Source organism: Carcharodon carcharias, chromosome 8 (assembly GCF_017639515.1).
Source record: "Carcharodon carcharias isolate sCarCar2 chromosome 8, sCarCar2.pri, whole genome shotgun sequence".
NCBI lineage: Eukaryota > Metazoa > Chordata > Chondrichthyes > Lamniformes > Lamnidae > Carcharodon > Carcharodon carcharias.
In genome coordinates this window covers 158,526,713-158,545,878 of record NC_054474.1, presented here as the reverse complement: position 1 = coordinate 158,545,878, position 19,166 = coordinate 158,526,713, and the positions used below count along the sequence as shown (strand labels likewise).

Below are 19,166 nucleotides of genomic sequence, written 5' to 3'. Positions count from 1 at the left end.
ATTACCCTTTGTTTCCTGTTACAAAGCCAACCTTTTATCCAGTTTGCCACATTACCCTGAATCCCATCGGCTTTTACTTTCCTGACCATTCTGCCATGTGGGACCTTGTCAAATACCTTGCTAAAATCCACATACACAACATCCACTGCATTACCTTCATCAACCCTTCTTGTCACTTCCTCAAAGAATTCAATCAATTTTGTGAGGCAAGACTTTTCTTTAACAAATCCATGCTGACCATCCCTGACTAGTCCATGCCTTTCCACATGACAGTTAATCCTATCTCTCAGGATTGATTCTACTAATTTGCTCACCACCGATATAAGACTAACTGGCCTATAATTGTTTGGCATTTCCTTTGATCCTTTTTTAAACAATGGAGCTATGTTTGCATTTCTCCACCAGTCCTCTGGTACCTCCCTTGTATCTAGTGAAAATTGGAAACTCATCTTCAGAGCTGCTCTATCAGCTGTTTTTAGATATCATGTGGAGTGAATTGAATTAGACCATAAAACATAGGAGCAGAAATTAGGCCATTCGGCCCATTGAGTCTGCTCCACCATTCAATCATGGCTGATAAGTTTCTCAACCCCATTCTCCCGCCTTCTCTCCGTAACCTTTGATCCCCTTACCAATCAAGAACCTATCTATCTTGGTCTTAAGTACACTCAATGACCTGGCCTTCACAGCCTTCTGTGGCAATGAATTCCATAGATTCACCACTCTCTGGCTAAAGAAGTTTCTCCTCATCTCTGTTCTAAAAGGTCTTCCCTTTACTCTGAGGCTGTGCCCTCGGGTCCTAGTCCCTCCTACTGATGGAAACATCTTCCCCACGTCCACTCTATCCAGGCCTTTCAGTATTCTGTAAATTTCAATCAGATCCCCCCTCATCCTTCTAAACTCCATCGAGTATAGACCCAGAGCCCTCAAACGTTCCTCATATGTTAAGCCTTTCATTCCTGGGTTCATTCTCGTGAACCTCCTCTGGACCCTCTCCAGAGCCAGCACATCCTTCCTGAGATATGGGGCCAAAAATTGCTCTCAATATTCTAAATGTGGTCTAACCAGAGCCTTATAAAGCCTCAGCAGCACATCCCTGCTTTTATATTCTAGTCCTCTCAAAATAAATGCCAATATTGCATTTGCCTTCCTAACTACCGACTCAACCTGCAAGTTAACCTTAAGAGAATCCTGGACTAGGACTCCCAAGTCCCTTTGCATTCCAGATTTCTGAATTCTCTCCCCATTTAGAAAATAGTCTCTGCCTCTATTCTTCCTACCAAAGTGCATGACCTCACACTTCCCCACATTGTATTCCATCTGCCACTTCTTTGCCCATTCTCCTAACCTGTCCAGATCCTTCTGCAGCCTCCCCACCTCCTCAATACTACCTGTCCCTCACCTATCTTTGTATCATCTGCAAACTTAGCCAGGATGCCCTCAGTTCTTTCATCTAGATCATTAATGTATAAAGTGAAAAGCTGTGGTCCCAACACTGACCCCTGTGGAACTCCACTAGTCCCTGGCCGCCATCCTGAGAAGGACCCCTTATCCCCACTCTCTGCCTCCTGTCAGACAGCCAACCTTCTATCCATGCTAGTACCTTGCCTCTAACACCATGGGCTCTTATCTTACTGACCAGCCTCCTGTGCGGCACCTTGTCAAAGGCCTTCTGGAAGTTCAAGTAGTTGGCTCTCCTTTGTCTAACCTACTCGTTACCTCCTCAAAGAATTCTAACAGATTTGTCAGGCATGACCTCCCCTTGATGAAACCATGCTGACTTTACCCTATTTTATCATGCACTTCCGAGTATTCTGAAATCTCATCCTTAATAATGGACTCTAAAATCTTACCAACGACCAAGGTCAGGCTAATCGACCTGTAATTTCCCGTCTTTTGCCTCACTCCCTTCTTAAACAGGGGGGTTACATTAGCGATTTTCCAGTCCTCTGGGACCCTCCCTGACTCCAGTGATTCCTGAAAGATCACCACTAACGCCTCCACTATCTCTTCAGCTATCTCCTTCAGAACTCTGTGGTGTAATCCATCTGGCCCAGGTGATTTATCCACCTTCAGACCTTTCAGTTTTCTTAGCAACTTCTCCTTGGTAATGGCCACCATACTCACCCCTCTTGAACTTTGGGGATGTTACTCGTGTCTTCCACTGTGAAGACTGACGCAAAGTACCTATTCAGTTCCTCCGCCATTTCTTTGTTCCCCATTACTACTTCTCCAGCATCATTTTCCAGCGGCCCAATGTCCACTTTTGCCTCTCTCTTACCCTTTATATACCTAAAAAAAACTCTTGCAATCTTCTTTTATATTACTGGCTAGTTGACCCTCATATTTAATCTTCTCCCTCCTTATTTCTTTTTTAGTTGTCCTCTGTTGGTCTTTGTAGGCTTCCCAATCCCCTGGTTTCTCACTGCTCTTTGCCGAATTGGCTGAAGACTGGCATCTGTGATGCTGGGGCCCTCCCCTGGAGGAGGCCGAAATGGATCATCCACTTGGCACTTCTAGCTGAAGATTATTGCAAATGCTTCAGCCTTATCTTTTGCACTGACCTGCTGGGCTCCTCCATCTTTGAGGATGGGGATATTTTTGGAGCCCCCTCCTCCAGTGAGTTGTTTAATTGTCCACCACCATTCACGACTGGATGTGACAGGACTTAGATCTGATGCATTGGTTGTGGGATCGCTTAGATCAGTCTATCACTTGCTGCTTATGCTGTTTGGCATGCAAGTAGTCCTGTGTTATAGCTTCATCAGGATGACACTTCATTTTTAGGTATGCTTGTGGCTGCTCCTGGCATGCCCTCCTGCACTCTTCATTGAACCAGGGTTGATCCCCTGGCTTGATGGTGTTGGTAGAGTAGGGGATATGTCGGACCATGAGGTTACACATTGTGATCGAGTACAATTATGCTGCTGCTGATGACCCACTTGCTAGGCCATTTCAAAGGGCATTTAAAAGTCAACCACATTGCTGTGGTCTGGAGCCACATGTAGGCCAGACCAGGTGAGGATGGCAGATTTCCTTAGTGAACCAGATGGGTTTTTACAACAATCGACAATGGTTTCATGGTCATCATTAGACTTTTAATTCCAGATTTTTATTGAATTCAAATTCCACCATGCGCCGTGGCGGTCTTCAAACCTGGGTCCCCAGAGCATTACCCTGAATCTCTCGATTACTAGTCCAGCAACAATACCATTACACCATTGCCTTCCACTCTCAGGCAGAGCGAGGAGGTCTCGAGTCTACCTTAGCCGGAATAGGAACTGAATCTGCGCTGTTGGCATTATACTGAATCATACGTTAGCGATTTAGCTAACTGAACTAACCAGCCCCTAAGGTATAATACTCTTCACTATAAAGTATTTGAAATAGCTGATTCAGCAGTTGCTGTAGGATTTCAATTCATGTAATAAAACCTTTAAAAAAAACTCTAATCTTTAAAAATTGAAATCTTGTTAATTTCTGTTTGAAACAAAGCAAATCCTTTGTCAAATGAAATGGACAATCGGTAATATCCATCCTGTATTAAATGTTGTTTATGGCAAGTACAGATGCTGTTATCACAAATATTTGATGTAACAACACTAAATATAGTTGCTCGATCTGAATTCTTCGTAAATTGCCCTAATTACAGTTAATGTCTCCTCACTGCAAGCATGTGGCTTGTTGACAATAAACTGCAATATAAACTTTGCCCTAAGCAAAAATGACCACTTAACTTCCAAGAAAGGTTATTTAAAAAAAAATCTAAATTAATAGGCTTTGTACGGTTGTCATAAATCATTTGAAGAGCTGGGTGTCTCAGTGGGCTAGTTCTCTAGGACCTTGTTTTGAATCTAGTCCATGCTGTGAAATGAATGGACTGACCCACTGACTGTAGGCGTCTTAAATGCCATGAATTTGGAAATGCTCAACACAATAGACATGGATCCATAGCACAAAGCTGTTCCTAACTTGCCAATGAAGACCAATGCAAGAAATCACAATCTCAATTAACCCTAGGCAAGGAGTTGCTTTCCTGGAATTGAGGTTGAATTCCTGGAATTTTAGCCTGATGCGTTTAAGCATTGTGTGAACGGAGGTGCTGTAAAATGGGGACATATTTAGCATAAGTAACGTTCCTACATCAAGTCTAAATTCCATGCAGTTTCTGCATCTTTCTCTATTTGAATCATGTTCTGCTTCTCTGTTCTTTCTGCCAAAGTAGACAACCTCATATTTTCCCATATTATACTCCATTTGCCAGTTTTTTTGCCACTTATTTAACCTATCTATATCCCTTTGCAGACTCATGTATCCTCTCCACAGCTTGCTTTCTGACCTGTCTTTGCATCATCAAATTTGGCTACAATGAAGTCTGTCCCTTCAACTAAGGAACTAATCTGATCAGAAATAGTTGAGGCCCCAGCACTGATCCCTGTGACACTCCACTAGTTACAATTTGCCAACCTGACTGTTTCTTCTTAGCAAGCTGATGATCTATCCACGTTAATATGTTAGCCCAATACAATGAGCTCTTATCTTGTGCAATAACCTTTTATATGGCACTTATTGAATGCCTTTTGGAGTAGATTCACAATAAAAGCTTTAATTTTAGTTTTAATCTCCTTGTTCCAGCTGCTTGTTATAGATTATCCTCAAAAATAGCTCTCTCTGCAAACAGCTCCTTAGACTCTGAGGACCTTCCATATTTGGGAAATCTTTCTGCTCAGTAGGCCATATAGTTTCAAATAACCAATTATAAGAGGGATAAATTTACCTTGTACTTTAAATATTTTCTGTATTACATGTTGGTACTAGTTGGTAATTTAAGTCAAGTGGAATATAAATTTAGAATTGTTGCAAAGTGCATTTAAACTGATTTGCCCAAAGGACGATAAGACAATAACCATTAGGAGTGGTCTACAAATGGATTCATCTTGGGGGAGTTGAAAATGTAATGCTCAGGTACAGTTGCTACGTGGTTAGGTTCCTGAGCTAGCAATCTAGAGTTCAAATCCCACCATAATAAGTTGTGAAATTGAACACAATGGTAATTAGTGATCTAATAGCAGAAACAATTACCATGAAATCTGGTGGTTTGTCATTAAAAGTTCAACTGGTTTACTATTGTCATTCTGGGAAGTGACCTGCCACCCCACCCAGTCTGGCGTGGACAAACAGCGTGGTTGACTCTTAATCCTCAGGACAATTAATGCTGGGCAACAAATATTGCTTAGTCTTCGAAGGACAAGCTTGCTAGGCTAACAGATGTTTCCTTATTGTTGATTTTCTTTTATTTCTGATGTTTCACACAGCTCACGGATTTTAATAAAAAGAGGGAATCTTCTATGGTTTTTTGATGAGCCTCCTGGCTCACACCATGCCTAAGCGTAGACCATTGGGCCCACAACCCAGCATGTCTTTCCCCAATTTGACATTGGTAGAGAGCTTAAAGCAACGATAATTCTTTTTTTTGGGATGTGGACATTTCTGGAATTCACTGACACTGGTCCAACCTGCAGTTCTGCCATTTTACCCAACAGAGAGGTTGAGGAAGGACCATAGAAATTTATAGCACAGAAAGAAGTCCTGCCTATTAGCTCTCTGCTGACCGTTTTGTGAGACCAATCTAAACTATCCCTACTGCCTCACAACCTTGTTGTATTCTGTCAGTGCTGTTATGTTTGAAGCAATTTGCATTGGTTGGGTTATTGTAATGCCATAATTTATGGAAGCCTGCCTTAATATTTTAAAGTATTCTTGTTTGATGTGAAAATTTCTGATTTCAGAAAGCGATGAAACTAAGTCACAGAAATTTTATTTGGCTTAGAAATAACAGGAGCACCAGAAATTATCCATAGTCATGAATACAGATGAAGGAGCCTGCTCAGCTTATGTCCACATTTAATTCTTTCACCACATTTAAAGCTACTTGGTCATTGATTTGAACCACTGCTCCTAGCTAAGGTAGGAGATATATTAACTTATATGTTAAGAGAAAGGAACAAGGAAAGCTTACAAGAACCCAAGCTCAAAATAATTACCAAGGTCTATGGTACATCTGAAAAAACTGTATTTATTTGGAAGTGGAGGCTCTTGTGTATCTGGGACCAAATGATATTTGACAGAAGGGAAAAATAGCTTATGAAATCCGACTAATATCAATGGTGAAGCACGTTGTGTTGTAAAACGTAAATTTGCCTGGGCAATTTTTCTAACGTGGAGTACTTCCAATCTCAGCTGGAGCTGTCAAAAAGGATCTGGCGTGTAAAGTGGAGGAGACGTTCCCATAAAAGGGATAAGCGGTGGGTTAGAATGGGAGCTTTGGATTCGGTTGGCAATGGAGGTTTGGAAGACATGATTTATTCTATTCTAAGAGTCAGAGGATTATAAATAAGAACTTGGAAGCTCTATCCGTCAAAATCCCATTGAAATCCTCAGGTGATGATCATATGAATTGAATTGTATAAATGTCAAAATTGAGATGAAACTATTTGCATAGACAGTCACATTTCTAAAGTGATAACTACATAATTTCCTGACCTTTGCTGTCTTTCCAATGATATGTGACGGCTAGTGCAGAGACAAGCAGCAGTGCTGTATTTTAAATTCATATAATCCTATACTTTATTCTTTATCAAAAAGTATGTGACTAATTAAATTTCTATATGGTGTCAGTGTTATATTGTGCTCAGTAATTGATGTGGTCTCCAGAACCCAGTGCTAAATGAGCAGAATACACATTCCTTTACTTGGGTAACAGGATATATTCATTTGTTCTAGCTGCATTTCTGATCACTGTTTCCCAGATGTTTGTGGGAGTCTTCCAGACTAATATTAAACTTGGGTAATAGTCCTAATTTTAATGTCAATGTCTCACCTGCCCTTGCACAGAAACAATTATTTTGCCTTATCTGTCAGTAAAATCCAAATATCACTTTTGTCATCACACAATTCACTTGCAAGAGTCTGGATCTATCATTTTTCCATCACAACAGCCCCACCACAAAAATGTTTTTTAAAAAAACTGCATAATATGCATTGAAACCATCTGCAGTATGTTAGGAGGCAATAGACATTTTCATACAGATGCACCAAGCAGTTAAGGAGGCCTTCATTGCATGAGGACTTGAGTACAAGAGAAAGGTTGTCTTTCTGCAGCTATACAGGGCCTTGATGAGACCACACCTAGAGTAGTGTGTGCAGTTTTGGTCTCCTTACCTAAGAAAGGATATACTTGCCATAGAGGGAGTGCAGTGAAGGAATTCTCCACCTCAGAAGTCTGTGGGGGCCGTCACTGAATATATTTAAGAAGGAAATAGATTTCTGGATTCTAAAAGCATTAAGGGGTATGGGGAGAGCGCAGGAGTATGGCGTTGAGATAGAGGATCAGCCATGATCATGTTGAATGGCAGAGCAGGCTCAAAGACCCACTCCTCTTATTTTCTACGTTTCAGGGCTTGCATTCAGTTGTTCTAGAATGTTTCAACCAAAATGTGAGAATTAATTCAGCACTGCACTGCAGTCTCATCCTAGATCATGTGCTAAAGTTCTACATTGTGGCTGAACTCTCAATCTTGACCACTAGTAACTCTTTTGAGTACAAACCTGTTTCCATCTGTTTCAGATGAAGTTACATTGTGTCATAGTTTGCCATTGTGAGATTTGAACTCTTGATCTTGGGGTTACAAACCCAGTACTATAACCACTTGGCTATTTAGGCCAAGCTCTTGACCACTAGTAAGTCAAACTGATACTTGGGACTCGTTGAGGACTGTGGTGCTACACTTGAGGAATCAATCATTTGATTGCATCACCTATAGTAGTTTGCTTCAGAAAAAGGGTGAAAACTGACTGCTTAAAATGATAAAATGCAAGGACAGTAGAAGACAAATAAATTAGATTTTTATTATAGGCTTGGTATTAAAACTTCCGGTGAAATAATTTTAGTTAGGTATGTATTATTACTTTCGCAGTTGCAGAAATTGGTGAAGTACTGACTGAATGAAAGCACTGGATGGAAATAAGTATGGAGGAGGAAAGGTGATACAATAGGATGAAAAAGCCTATAAATTCATGTGCATGTATTTCCAGTGCTGTCCTTATTTATCTTTTTCTCTGCAGATTTATCTGTGGTATCCACTGTTCTTATGTTGAGAGGAGCAGACAGACAAGACATCCAAAAATAAATCTTGTGTAGAATAGTTCTGCTGAGAGGCAGCTGTGGGAATAAGAGCCCTACTCATCTGCCCATGTGAATTATTGGTCTTTGGTACAAAAAATGACCTGAAGATTGATGGCAAACTGCTGCTACATGGAGGCAGTTCTTATAGCCAAACAATAAACGTCTTCATTCCAAACAGTCCTATTTATTAAGTACAGTGTATTATGTTCCTATTTTTCATGAGCAGAATATTTGAATACTTTTCATATTTACAGTTTCAATATTTGAAGAGATAAAATCATATTGTACCTTCAGTAAAGATTCTTTGAGCGAGGCAACAAAATCCACCCTTAACACCAAGGGATGAATTATTGGTTGGCTGGTGCCATCTGAGGGCTGAGAGAAGTTGAATGCAGCCTCAATTATAGCCATATAGCAAATTTGCCAATCGCAGCCGTATTATTACTCAGAATCATTGAATGGAGGCAGAATGCGTCCCGACAGACATAATGGAGAAAAAAAACAGTTGCATCATGTTTTTCCCCATGGCTGGTAAGTGTTGACACATGATCACCAGATTGAACTGGACCATTTTAAGTTGTGAATGATTGCATTATCCACTATCCTCAGATTAGCCCTAAGACTAAAAACCACTAGTTCCTTTTCTTCAATACCAAGCATCTCTCTTGCCCCTTCACCCTCACCTCTAAAACCTTGGGCATCTACTTTTTCCTGGTTACAAAAGAAAACATGAATGTATGCTCTCACCCATAACTGAAATTTTTTAAGAAACTGATTTTAAGGGAGGTTCCCTCTCTTCCCTCATATTGGTCAATGTCTTGTTCTTGGACCTACCATGAAGGCTGATTGCATGCATAAAATAATTAATGCAAAGCCCTTTCTTCACTTGCTTGAGGTTTCAAACTTTGTCACATTCACCTTTTTTTCAAATAAATACATTCTTGCCTCAGCTAGTTGTCAGAGGCAAAAAACCCCCACTACAATTAGGATGATGTTTCACTTTTTCATTTTATTTTGCTGCCTTTTTTCTTCACATTGAAGAAAAGTTAGAACAGTGCTTCAGGTAATTCAGAATAAGAATGACTTTTTCATAATGGCTCTCTTGGCAGTCATTTTGTTTTCTTGAATATAAATGTTTGATAAATGGGAGTTTGGCAGTCAGTAACTTGCAAAATTGGACAGTTTTTTTAATATGGCCAACTAATTCTGTTGAATTTTTGTTGAATTTTCCATTGTTTGAGCTTCCCCTACCCCTCCACAATAGTGGTGTGGCATATGCCAAAAGTGGACCCAATTTGAACATTATACAAATAAGGTTGTGCTATTCCCTGTGCCATTCAGTGAAATAAAACCTGGCATAATTGAATTTTAAATTGTGATTTAATTGTGCAAACTTGATGCCCTTTGCTAAATGTTAATGCACCTGCTGCTGGCAAAAATAACAAATCCTGCAACTGATAAAAATTCCCTCAGTCACTCCCAACTCCACTAATGCATGTTAGTGAAAACCAAAAGTTGCATTGCTTTTGTTGAGTCTATTCCTTTCCCTTGCCCTTTGTACATTTGCATCTGGGCCATGCACTTCCTAAATCTGAGAAACATCCTAACAATCTGCACCCCTAGCTGCCTCCTCTTATAACATACAGCCTTTAAAACTCAAGCTTTAGATCATATCATTTCTACTCCTGGGTTTATCAAGGCCTCTCTTTATTGTCATCCTTGGAATTGGCAAGGTCAGCATTTTTGCCCATCCTGAGTTGACCCTGAGAAGGTGATGATGAGCTTTCTTCTTGAACCTCTGCAGTCCGCATAATGAAGATGCTTCCAGAGTGCTGTCAGGTTTGCTCCTTTCAGTTTTGGTATCCTGTAGTATGGGCTTCTCCACAGTTCCGCAGTTTAAAAAAAAATGTAATTTCTTTTCTTTTCCCTCATATGTACAAGGGTGGGCACTGGCCTGCCAGGCTGAATGAGTTAAGAAGATGTGAAGAGTGTCAGCAGGAACTAGGCAGGAAGGAGAGTGTGATGGTGCCATTATGATACCTGTATCAAAAATGTCAAAGCAATTTAACAATCTGAATTAACTGCAGAGAATGCCAATATATATTTACAGTAGCTTGAAATTCTACACAAGGTATGAACGAAAATTAACTTTTTTCCCTCATAATCTTTCTCTGTACATGTGATGGAAGTTTGGGTCTACCTGATGCTTAAGGATTGGTGAGTCTGTACCTTGATGCATTTCCATTGCAATTGCATCTCATAGACCTATATTCAGGGCTGTTGTTCTAATGTGTAAGATGGCAAATTCTCCCCCAAAAAAGCAACTGCAACTAATAATTAAATTAGCAATCAATAATTCATGGTTTGAAATGTGACCTTTCTCTTTCACAATTATAAGTGACAGTATGGCAAAGTATGATGAGCAGTATGAAGGAAATATTTCTTGGCATGTGTTATTAGATTCCATATATGTATGGGTGTATATATTATATGGACTATTTGTTAAATCTGGTAACTTTTTTTTTTCTTTTGCAGTTACTGAGAAAGAAGTCCAACAGTGGTGAGTCCAGTGTTCCTAATCTTTTAAAAAGGGAAAAAATATTTTTTGCCAAACATACAAGTCTAATCTGAATGCCTTCCCTTCTGTGGCACTCCGTATTACGGATTAGGAAGCTCTCAGGTTTTATAACTTGATTGTGATGAGCTAATTGACTGAACCAGTGTGATGGTTGGAACACTTCATACCAATGCAGGATTAGCGATGGGAAAAATCAGTTAGTGTTTCTTCTACTGAGTACTCAAGGAAATGCTTGGTTGAGAAGGAGCAGTGTTGAACACTGATCTGATGGCCTTTGGCTGACACTCACTTTCTATTTAGAATGGATTCTTAAGCCATGTAGCAGAAGGTATCTCAATTTGGTCTGTCTCAAACCAGTTTCCAGAGAGCATGGGTCCACTGCATACCATTTTGTTGGCCAGTTTTTGTCAAAAGTTGACAGTTTCATCATTGATGGAAAAATTCACATTGGTGAGTAAAGGATGCCATTCTTCAGTTGGAGTTGTGGTATTTTTTCAGTAAGTGTGCTACATCTGATTTTACTGGGCGCCCAAAAAGGAAAATTGCCCAAAGTTAGCATCTTTACCATTGCTGAGCACAAAAATAGGTTAGAAATTCATATAGAATCTTTTATACCTGCCTGCTCCTTTGATATCAGTAACTCATGTTTTGATACTACTGTTAGTATGCACAGAAACAGAAAACCAACAGTACTGAAGATAACAGTTTAGTTTTTATAATGCTTATTTTTCAACATTATTAGCCTTAGGATACAAATGGCAAGTTATCTTCGTTATGATGTCCAAACCAGAGATGATGGGCTTCCATTTGGGCTAATGAATGATTGAAGGTAGTATTCAATTGGACTAGTGAATACTTTTATCCCTGCTGCCATCTGATACAAAGACTTCATGATCTAGGCATCCAGGTAATGGCAAATGAGCAGCTTTGGGAGTTTTGCCAGTATTGCAGATGCATGGGAAGGAAGTAACTGGGAAATGGAATAGGGATGATGCAGAGGACAAGTTCGGGGGAAGGCTTTGGATGGAAGTATCAAAGTTGGCCTTTGCTGCCCCAGGAAACAGTCATGTATGTATGGTCAGGAAGGAACAAGGTTAATGTTTGGGAGAGCATTGAAGCATTGGAGCTAACATTTCCTTTGAACGGCTCATCTTGTGAAGTCCTATGGATGAAGAAAAATAGTGTGTGTGTCAGGCTGTGATGAAGTAAGTGTACCAACTGAAGAATGACTGATAGATGTGGATGAGGACATTTAGGTTAACATTTCAGAAGATTAATGTAGGGATAATCAGGTTTAATTAAATCTGCCTCCAGTTGACATTTAATTTCAGACTGTTCACCCATTACAGTATTATTGTGCAGTGAGGTGGTCCACAACTTGTTCTTGCTGACTTTTAAGCATGGAAATGGCATGTTCATCTTCTGACAAAAATTTAGTACCTTAAGCGTTGTTTTCTTTACAAAAAAGGTCTCAGTTCAGTTCATAGCCATTTTGTCACAATTTATAAATCTTTGTTAAGTTTTCTTGCTTTTCTTCACATTCATTTTTGATTTTAGAGCAGAGTTTTTGCAGCCAAAGCTTTTAGTTGGTTCATTTTTTTTTTACAGAACAGTGTGTTTGTTAGTGCTTCCAAAATTATATTAAACATCAGCAATGGATTTCAATTTCTTCAATTTCAATTTCATCCATTTGGATGTTCCCAGTAGTGGATTTGAAGTGCTTACAGCAGGTTCCCCAAGTGGTTTAATTGGTAAAGCCAAGCAAGTAGCTTCAGCTGTGCAGGTTAAGTACGCTGATATCCAATCCATTGTCTCTGCTAAGTACGCTGATCTCTGACACCATGGTGCTAGACAAAATATAATTAGTTTCATCAGCCAAGGTTTCCTTTGCTGTTAGTTATCTCATAGCCTACGCTTAGAGGTGAAGGTGTAAGGACATTGGTTGGCTGTGATAACCTCTAAGACTTGCATCGTTTTTGTCCTCTGAACAGTTGCAAATAAAATAAAACAGTTGTAAATAACTGTCTCAGAGTCAGTTATGGCACAGGAGGAGGGCATTCAGCCCATTCCATCTACGCTAGCTTTTGATGGAGCAATCCAGTCAATCCCACTCCCCTGCTCAATCCCCATAACTCTGCAAGTTTATTTCATTGAAGCACCCATCCAGTTTCCTTTTGAAATCACTGATTGTTTCCTCTTCCACCACCCTCATGGGCAGCGAGTTCCAGGTCATTACTACTCAGTGCATAAAAAAGTTCTTCCTATGTTCCCCCTGCATCTCTTGCCCAAAACCTTAAATCTGTGTTCTCTGGTCCTTCCACTGTAAGATAACGGGAACAATTATTTTTGTCTACCTTATCTAAGCCTGTCGTAATCTTGTACACCGCTATCAAATCTCCCTTGCTGCAAGGAAGAAAGTGCACCAACTGAAGAATGAATGATGGATGTGGATGAGGACATTTAGGTTAACATTTCAGAAGATTAATGTAGGGATAATCAGGTTTAAGTAAATCTGCCTCCAGCTTTTTCAACCTGGCCTTGTAACCAAAATCCCTCATCCCTAGAAGCATTCTGGTAAATTTCCTCTACACTCTCACAATGACCCTCACATCCTTCCTAAAGTTTGGTGACCAGAACTCAATGCTTGAATTGTTTTGTTTTATGAGAAGAAGCCCTTTTTCATAATGCAAAATGTGCTACAGCATCATCAAAACTACGATTTGATTATCTTGCCATGGAAAAACTGGCATACAAAAAGACTGCATGCTGTGTTAGCTAGAACAATGTGTTAACTGACATAACTGCAGTTATGAACTGACATGGAGTTGAAAAGCAACAGCTTTATTGAAGGGAATCTGTTTGTTAGTTTGTGTTGTATGGAGAGGAAGGAGAGAAAATGTGATAGCTTTGAAAGAGATCATCAAGAATCCAAACAACCAGAGACAGGATGACCTGAAATGTGCTTTCCTCTGTTGCAATTAATTGCAGTTGAATAGTGTTGAAGTGTTGAAATGGAAATCAGGTACTTGTCACTATCGTTTAGTGACACCAATGAATCGGAAATTCAAATTAATGTTGTTGAAATATTTTATTTATTCTGGTTTGCAATGAATTTCATGTTACCTGGAGTGCACAGGAAGAAAGACGTTATTTAACTGTGAGTCCGTGGACAAAAGGCCTAATCTTAATCCTGCGGCACAAATTGCAAATACAACTGTTTTGTTCAAATGGAAGATGATGCTTGTAACTCCCAATCAGCAATTGTACTGATTTTTGTCCTTTTACCATTGCAACAAGCTGATACGTGCAGAAATATTTCAAGAAGTTATTTTTTTTCTGTGTGAGTAACCCCTGATCCAGAGTTGAATGAATAATATTGTTTTGGTTCAAAAAGATCTGCAAATGAAAGCTGACCCTGTACTAAAGGACTCCTATTGAAAAGTGACTGACTTTGTTGCATAACCATCAAATCAGATTTGTAGTCAAGAATTTTTAGCAACCTTCCACACCTCTGCCAATCTAAAACTTTTCAGTTTTGTATAGTCTAAAGTTAAGACATTTCACCACAATATTTTTGCAACTACTGATTTACTCACCCCCACCTTCACCTCCACCTGTGATGCCTGAGTCCCCAATAAAACCATTACCCTCTCGCGTGGGGGGGGTGGCAGTGGTGTAATGGTATTGTCACTGGACTAGTAATCCAGAGACCCAGAGTACTGTTCTGGGTCCTGGGTTCAAATCCCACCACGGCAGATGCTATTTGAATTCAATAAAAAATCTGGTATTAAGAGTTTAATGATGACCATGAAACCATTGTCAGTTGCCGTAAAAACCCATCTGTTTCACTGAGGCCATTTAGGGAAGGGAAAAGCTGCTGCTGTCACTTGGTCTGGCCTACATGTGACAGACCCACAGCAATGTGGTTGACTCTTAATGCCCTCTGAAATGGCTTAGCAAGCCACTCCGTTCTCAAGGGCAATTAGGAATGGGAAATAAATGCTGGTCTAGCCAGCGGCTAGAGATACAAACTTGAAAGATTATGATTTAGCCACTCACTGCCAGGCTTGGCTGGATCACCTAAAGCACTACTGGGTCCTGTTCTCATCTGCTAAAATTGCTCACTATTCCAGGATCATCCTGGAATGCAAAAATAACCCTGCTTTCTTGTCTCTATTGCAAACCATCTTCTTAAACCCCCTTCCCCTGTCTGCTGCACCATCACTCCCAACAGTAAGTGTGAGGAGTTCATGGATTTCTTTGTCACTATGATCAAGACCATCCAATCAGCTGTCCCTGCCACGTCCCTCCCTTCCACTAGCATGCCTGGATAAACTTCCATTAATGGTCCCCCTGCCCTAGCCCTGAATTCGCATCTTTCTCTAGTTTCTCTCTAACCTCCCCTTATGTTGTCTTTGAAATAATTTTGTTCTTGAGACCCTTCTCATTGACTCTCATAGTTTCCTGATTACAGATGTTAGGATAACAGGTCTATAATTCCCTGGATGAGGAATGTACTGAAATAGTCAGCAGGCTACAGTCATCATTTGGTCTTGGAAGAAAAACATTGAAGCCCATGATTGTATTGGCTTGACAGGCCAAATGATCTTCTCCTATTTCTTGTGTCCTTGTGTGTGTCCAGTAAATCTTAAATCTGGACAATCTCTTCCAATATTTTCCACTTTAAACTTCCACAGCCGAATTTATAAAGGAAAGACTGCCTGTGTAAACTTGTCATGCTGTAATGACACGCTTCTGCCTGCTGCTTATTACTTGCAAGGATAGAATTACAGCATGAAATATTTACATAAACTGTTTTTATTTCAAATGTGCATATCTGAATTTATAATAGAGGAATATAAAAAATAAAGACAGGAAATCAATAATTTTAAAATGGGACAAAATTATGGCTCTGTACCCACCTTTGGTTATCCCTTGCCCTGTAAATATCCATTTCATCTGAAGATTACTCTTAGTCTTGACTCCTCAAATGCAACATTATGGTAGATTGAGAAGTATAATCTAATTTTACTGAAATATCTTAGCTTGGAGCCAGCTGCTTCAGAGCAACGAGTATGGAACCCTGCAGCACTTGTATAGGTTTTGTGTTATATAAACACCATGCGTGGATGTTCTCATTGTAATTGCAAAATCTGCTCTGCTCTCTTCACCTTGTGGAAATTGGTAAAATTATTCATTTAACATGTAGACCTCTATGACTCTATATAATTCCCTTCCATTTCTGTCCTGATGCTTGCTGCTCTTCTCCTGAAGGCATAGACTGGGGTATAATTTCACAGACATCACGTGAGTCTAAACAGCAAATCATGTGCCATTCAACTGGCTGTGGCTGCAGTGGTGTAACACAGCTGACCCAGGTCCTGGGGTTGCTCAATGACCCAGCCAACTTTCCACCAGCGGTCACCAGGTAATGATGAGGCACAAAGGTTCCCATTCTTAACCCAAAAGCACTTACTTTTTTAAATTCAAGTATATATAAAATAAAGAACAGGCATTCTGCAGACCTATTTTTAAATATTTAGTACTGACCAAGCTACAATGCCGTGTTAGATTACTTTGTTTGTTTGTGTGGTGGAATGTGATGGAAAGCAGCAAAAGGAAAACAGAAGGAGACTTGGATGAGGAAGTGGAGGGTTGCCAAGGTTCTGTGCCAATTCTTTTCTGCCCCACCCCCAACCTGCACTGCTGTCACCAGCGCCTCCAAAAGAAAATCCTCTGAGGGTGGTACTTGGGTTACACTACTAGCTGCATGCTGCACAGATAAATTTGTCTGGGTAATGTGATGTCTCAAATGTTGAGAAAGGGAAAACATCTCTATGTTTTAATCATTGTCACTGCATGAGTGGAATAAAATTCTGCTTACATCTTCTTACACTTCTGGTTTCACATGTCGGATGTTGAAAAAATTCAGTTTTAAAATGTATCAGCATTATTGAGTTTTATGGGTAATTTAATTCACTGATCTTGAGAAACAATGCAATTATATTTAGTAGTTCAAGTTAGGATGCGAAGGCATTAGAGAGGGTGCAAAAAAGATTTACAAGAATGGTTCCAGAGATGAGGAACTTCAGATACGTAGATAGATTGGAGAAGTTGGGACTGTTTTTTTCATTTATTTATGGGATGTGGGCGTCGTTGGCTAAGCCAGCATTTACTGCCCATCCCTAATTGCCCTTGAGAAGGTGCCTTCTCGAACTGCTGCAGTCCCTGTTCTCCTTGGAGAATAGAAGGTTAAGAGGGGATTTGATGGAGGTATTCCAAATCATGAGGACTCTGGACAGAGTAGAAGGGGGAAACTGCTCCCACTTGTGAAAGGATAGAGAGCCAGAAGGCACAGATTTAAGATAATTGGCAAAAGAATCAATAGTAACATGAAAAACTTTTTCATACAGCGGGTGGTTAGAATCTGAAATGCACAACCTGAGTGTGTGGTGGAGGTCAACTCAATTGAGGCTTTCAAAAGGGATTATTATCCAAAAAGGAAAAATGTGCAGGGCCATGGGGAAAAGGCAGGAGAGTTGCACTAGGTGAATTGCTCCTTTAGCGGGCCATTGCAGACACAGGCTGAAAGGCCTTCATCTGTGCTGTAACCATTCTATGATTCTAGTTTGATGATTTTGATTGAGAAATGCTGAATGAACTCCGCTACTTACTGAAGGAAAGTTGATTTTGAGGTTAAAGATATTCATAAAGATCCCAGACGGCAATATTTGCAACAAGGGACTGGAAGGACTTATTTGCAAAGAATCTAGTTACATTATAATGGTCATAGTCAGAGCTAATGAGTTTTGTCACCTTTCTGTATTTAAAACTTCTATATTGTGATCAAATATTCAACAGTGGTTAAAGATGTGTATATGTTTATACTGTTTTGAAAAAAATCTGCACAACGGCTATATTTATATAGATTGCAATGTAATAAGCAAGCAGACTCTGCTCATGTTAAGTTAAAAGACTGAGTTTGATCCATTTAAGAAGAACTTTTTAAGCTGCTCAATGTAATTTTTTTCAAAATGCTCATTTCATTTATTGTTTGCAAGAAATGTGCATTACTTTTGGCTAAACTCAGAAGTTTTTTTATGGAACATGAGCATCACTGGCTAGGCCAGCATTTTTATTGCCCATCCCTAATTGCCCTTGAGAAGGTGGTGGTGAACAGCCTTCTTGAACGTCTGCAGTCCTTGTGGTGTAGGTACACCCACAGTGTTGTTAGGGGGGGGAGTTCCAGGATTTTGACCCAGCGAAAGTGAAGGGACAGCAATATGGTTCCAAGTCAGGATGGTGAGTGGCTTGGAGGGGAACTTGCAGGTGGTGGTGTTCCAATGCATTTGCTGCCCTTGTCCTTCTAGGTGGTGGAGGTCACGGGTTTGGAAGGTGCTGTCGAAGGAGCCTTGGTGAGTTTCTGCAGTGTATCTTGTAGATACCACTGTGCGTTGGTGATGAAGGGAGTGGTTGTTTGAGGTGGTAGATGGGGTGCCAAACAAGCGGGCTACTTTGTCCTGGATGGTATCAAGCTTCTTGAGTGTTGGTGGAGCTGCACTCATCCAGGCAAGTGCAGAGTATCCAATCACACTCCTGACTTGTACCTTGTAGATGGTGGACAGGCTTTGGGGAGTCAGGAAGTGAGTTACTCGCCGCAGGATTCCTAGCCTCTCACCTGCTCTTGTAGCTAGAGTATCTATATGGTTAATCCAGCTCAGTTTCTGGTCAGTGGTAGTTCCAGGATGTTGAAAGTGGGTGGGGTGGGGGGGGTGTTCAGCAAGGTAATGCCATTGAATGCCATAAGAGATGGTTGGATTCTCTCTTGTTGGAAATGGCCATTGCCTGGCACTTGTGTGGCAGGAATGTTACTTGTCACATATCAGCCCAAGCCTGAATGTTGTCCAGGTCTTGCTGCATACGGGCACGGACTGCTTCAGTATTTGCGGAGTTGCAATGGTGCTGAACATTGTACAGTCTTTTGCGGACATCCCTGCTCCTGACCTTATGATGGAATGAATGTCATTGATGAAGTAGTTGAAGATGATTGGGCCTAGGACACTGCCCTGAGGAACTTCTGCAGTGATGTCCTCGAACTGAGATGGTTGACCTCCAGCAACCACAACCATTTTCTTTTGTGCTAGGTATGTCTTCAACCAGTGGAGAGTTTTCCCCTGCTTGTCATTGACTCCAGTTTTGCTAGGGCCCCTTGATGCCACACTCAGTCAGATGCTGCCTTGATGTCAAGGGCAGTCACTCTCACCTCACCTCTGGAGTTCAGCTCTTTTGTCCATCTTTGAACTGAGGCTATAATGAGGTCAGGAGCTGAGTAGTCCTGGTGGAACCCAAACTGAGCATCAGTTGAGCAGGATGTTTCTGAGTAAGTGCCACTTGATTGCACTG

At 40.5% G+C, this 19,166-nt stretch overlaps 1 protein-coding gene across 1 annotated transcript in view; it reads left to right on the top strand.

Moving 5' to 3' along the window:
- Window positions 1–19,166, top strand: part of LOC121281216 (neuronal calcium sensor 1) — a 162,676-nt gene that overhangs the window by 36,056 nt on the left and 107,454 nt on the right. The window contains exon 3 of the mRNA XM_041194005.1: window positions 10,721–10,745. Coding sequence (XP_041049939.1) covers window positions 10,721–10,745 — 25 coding nt within the window. The remainder of the gene's footprint in view (window positions 1–10,720; window positions 10,746–19,166) is intronic.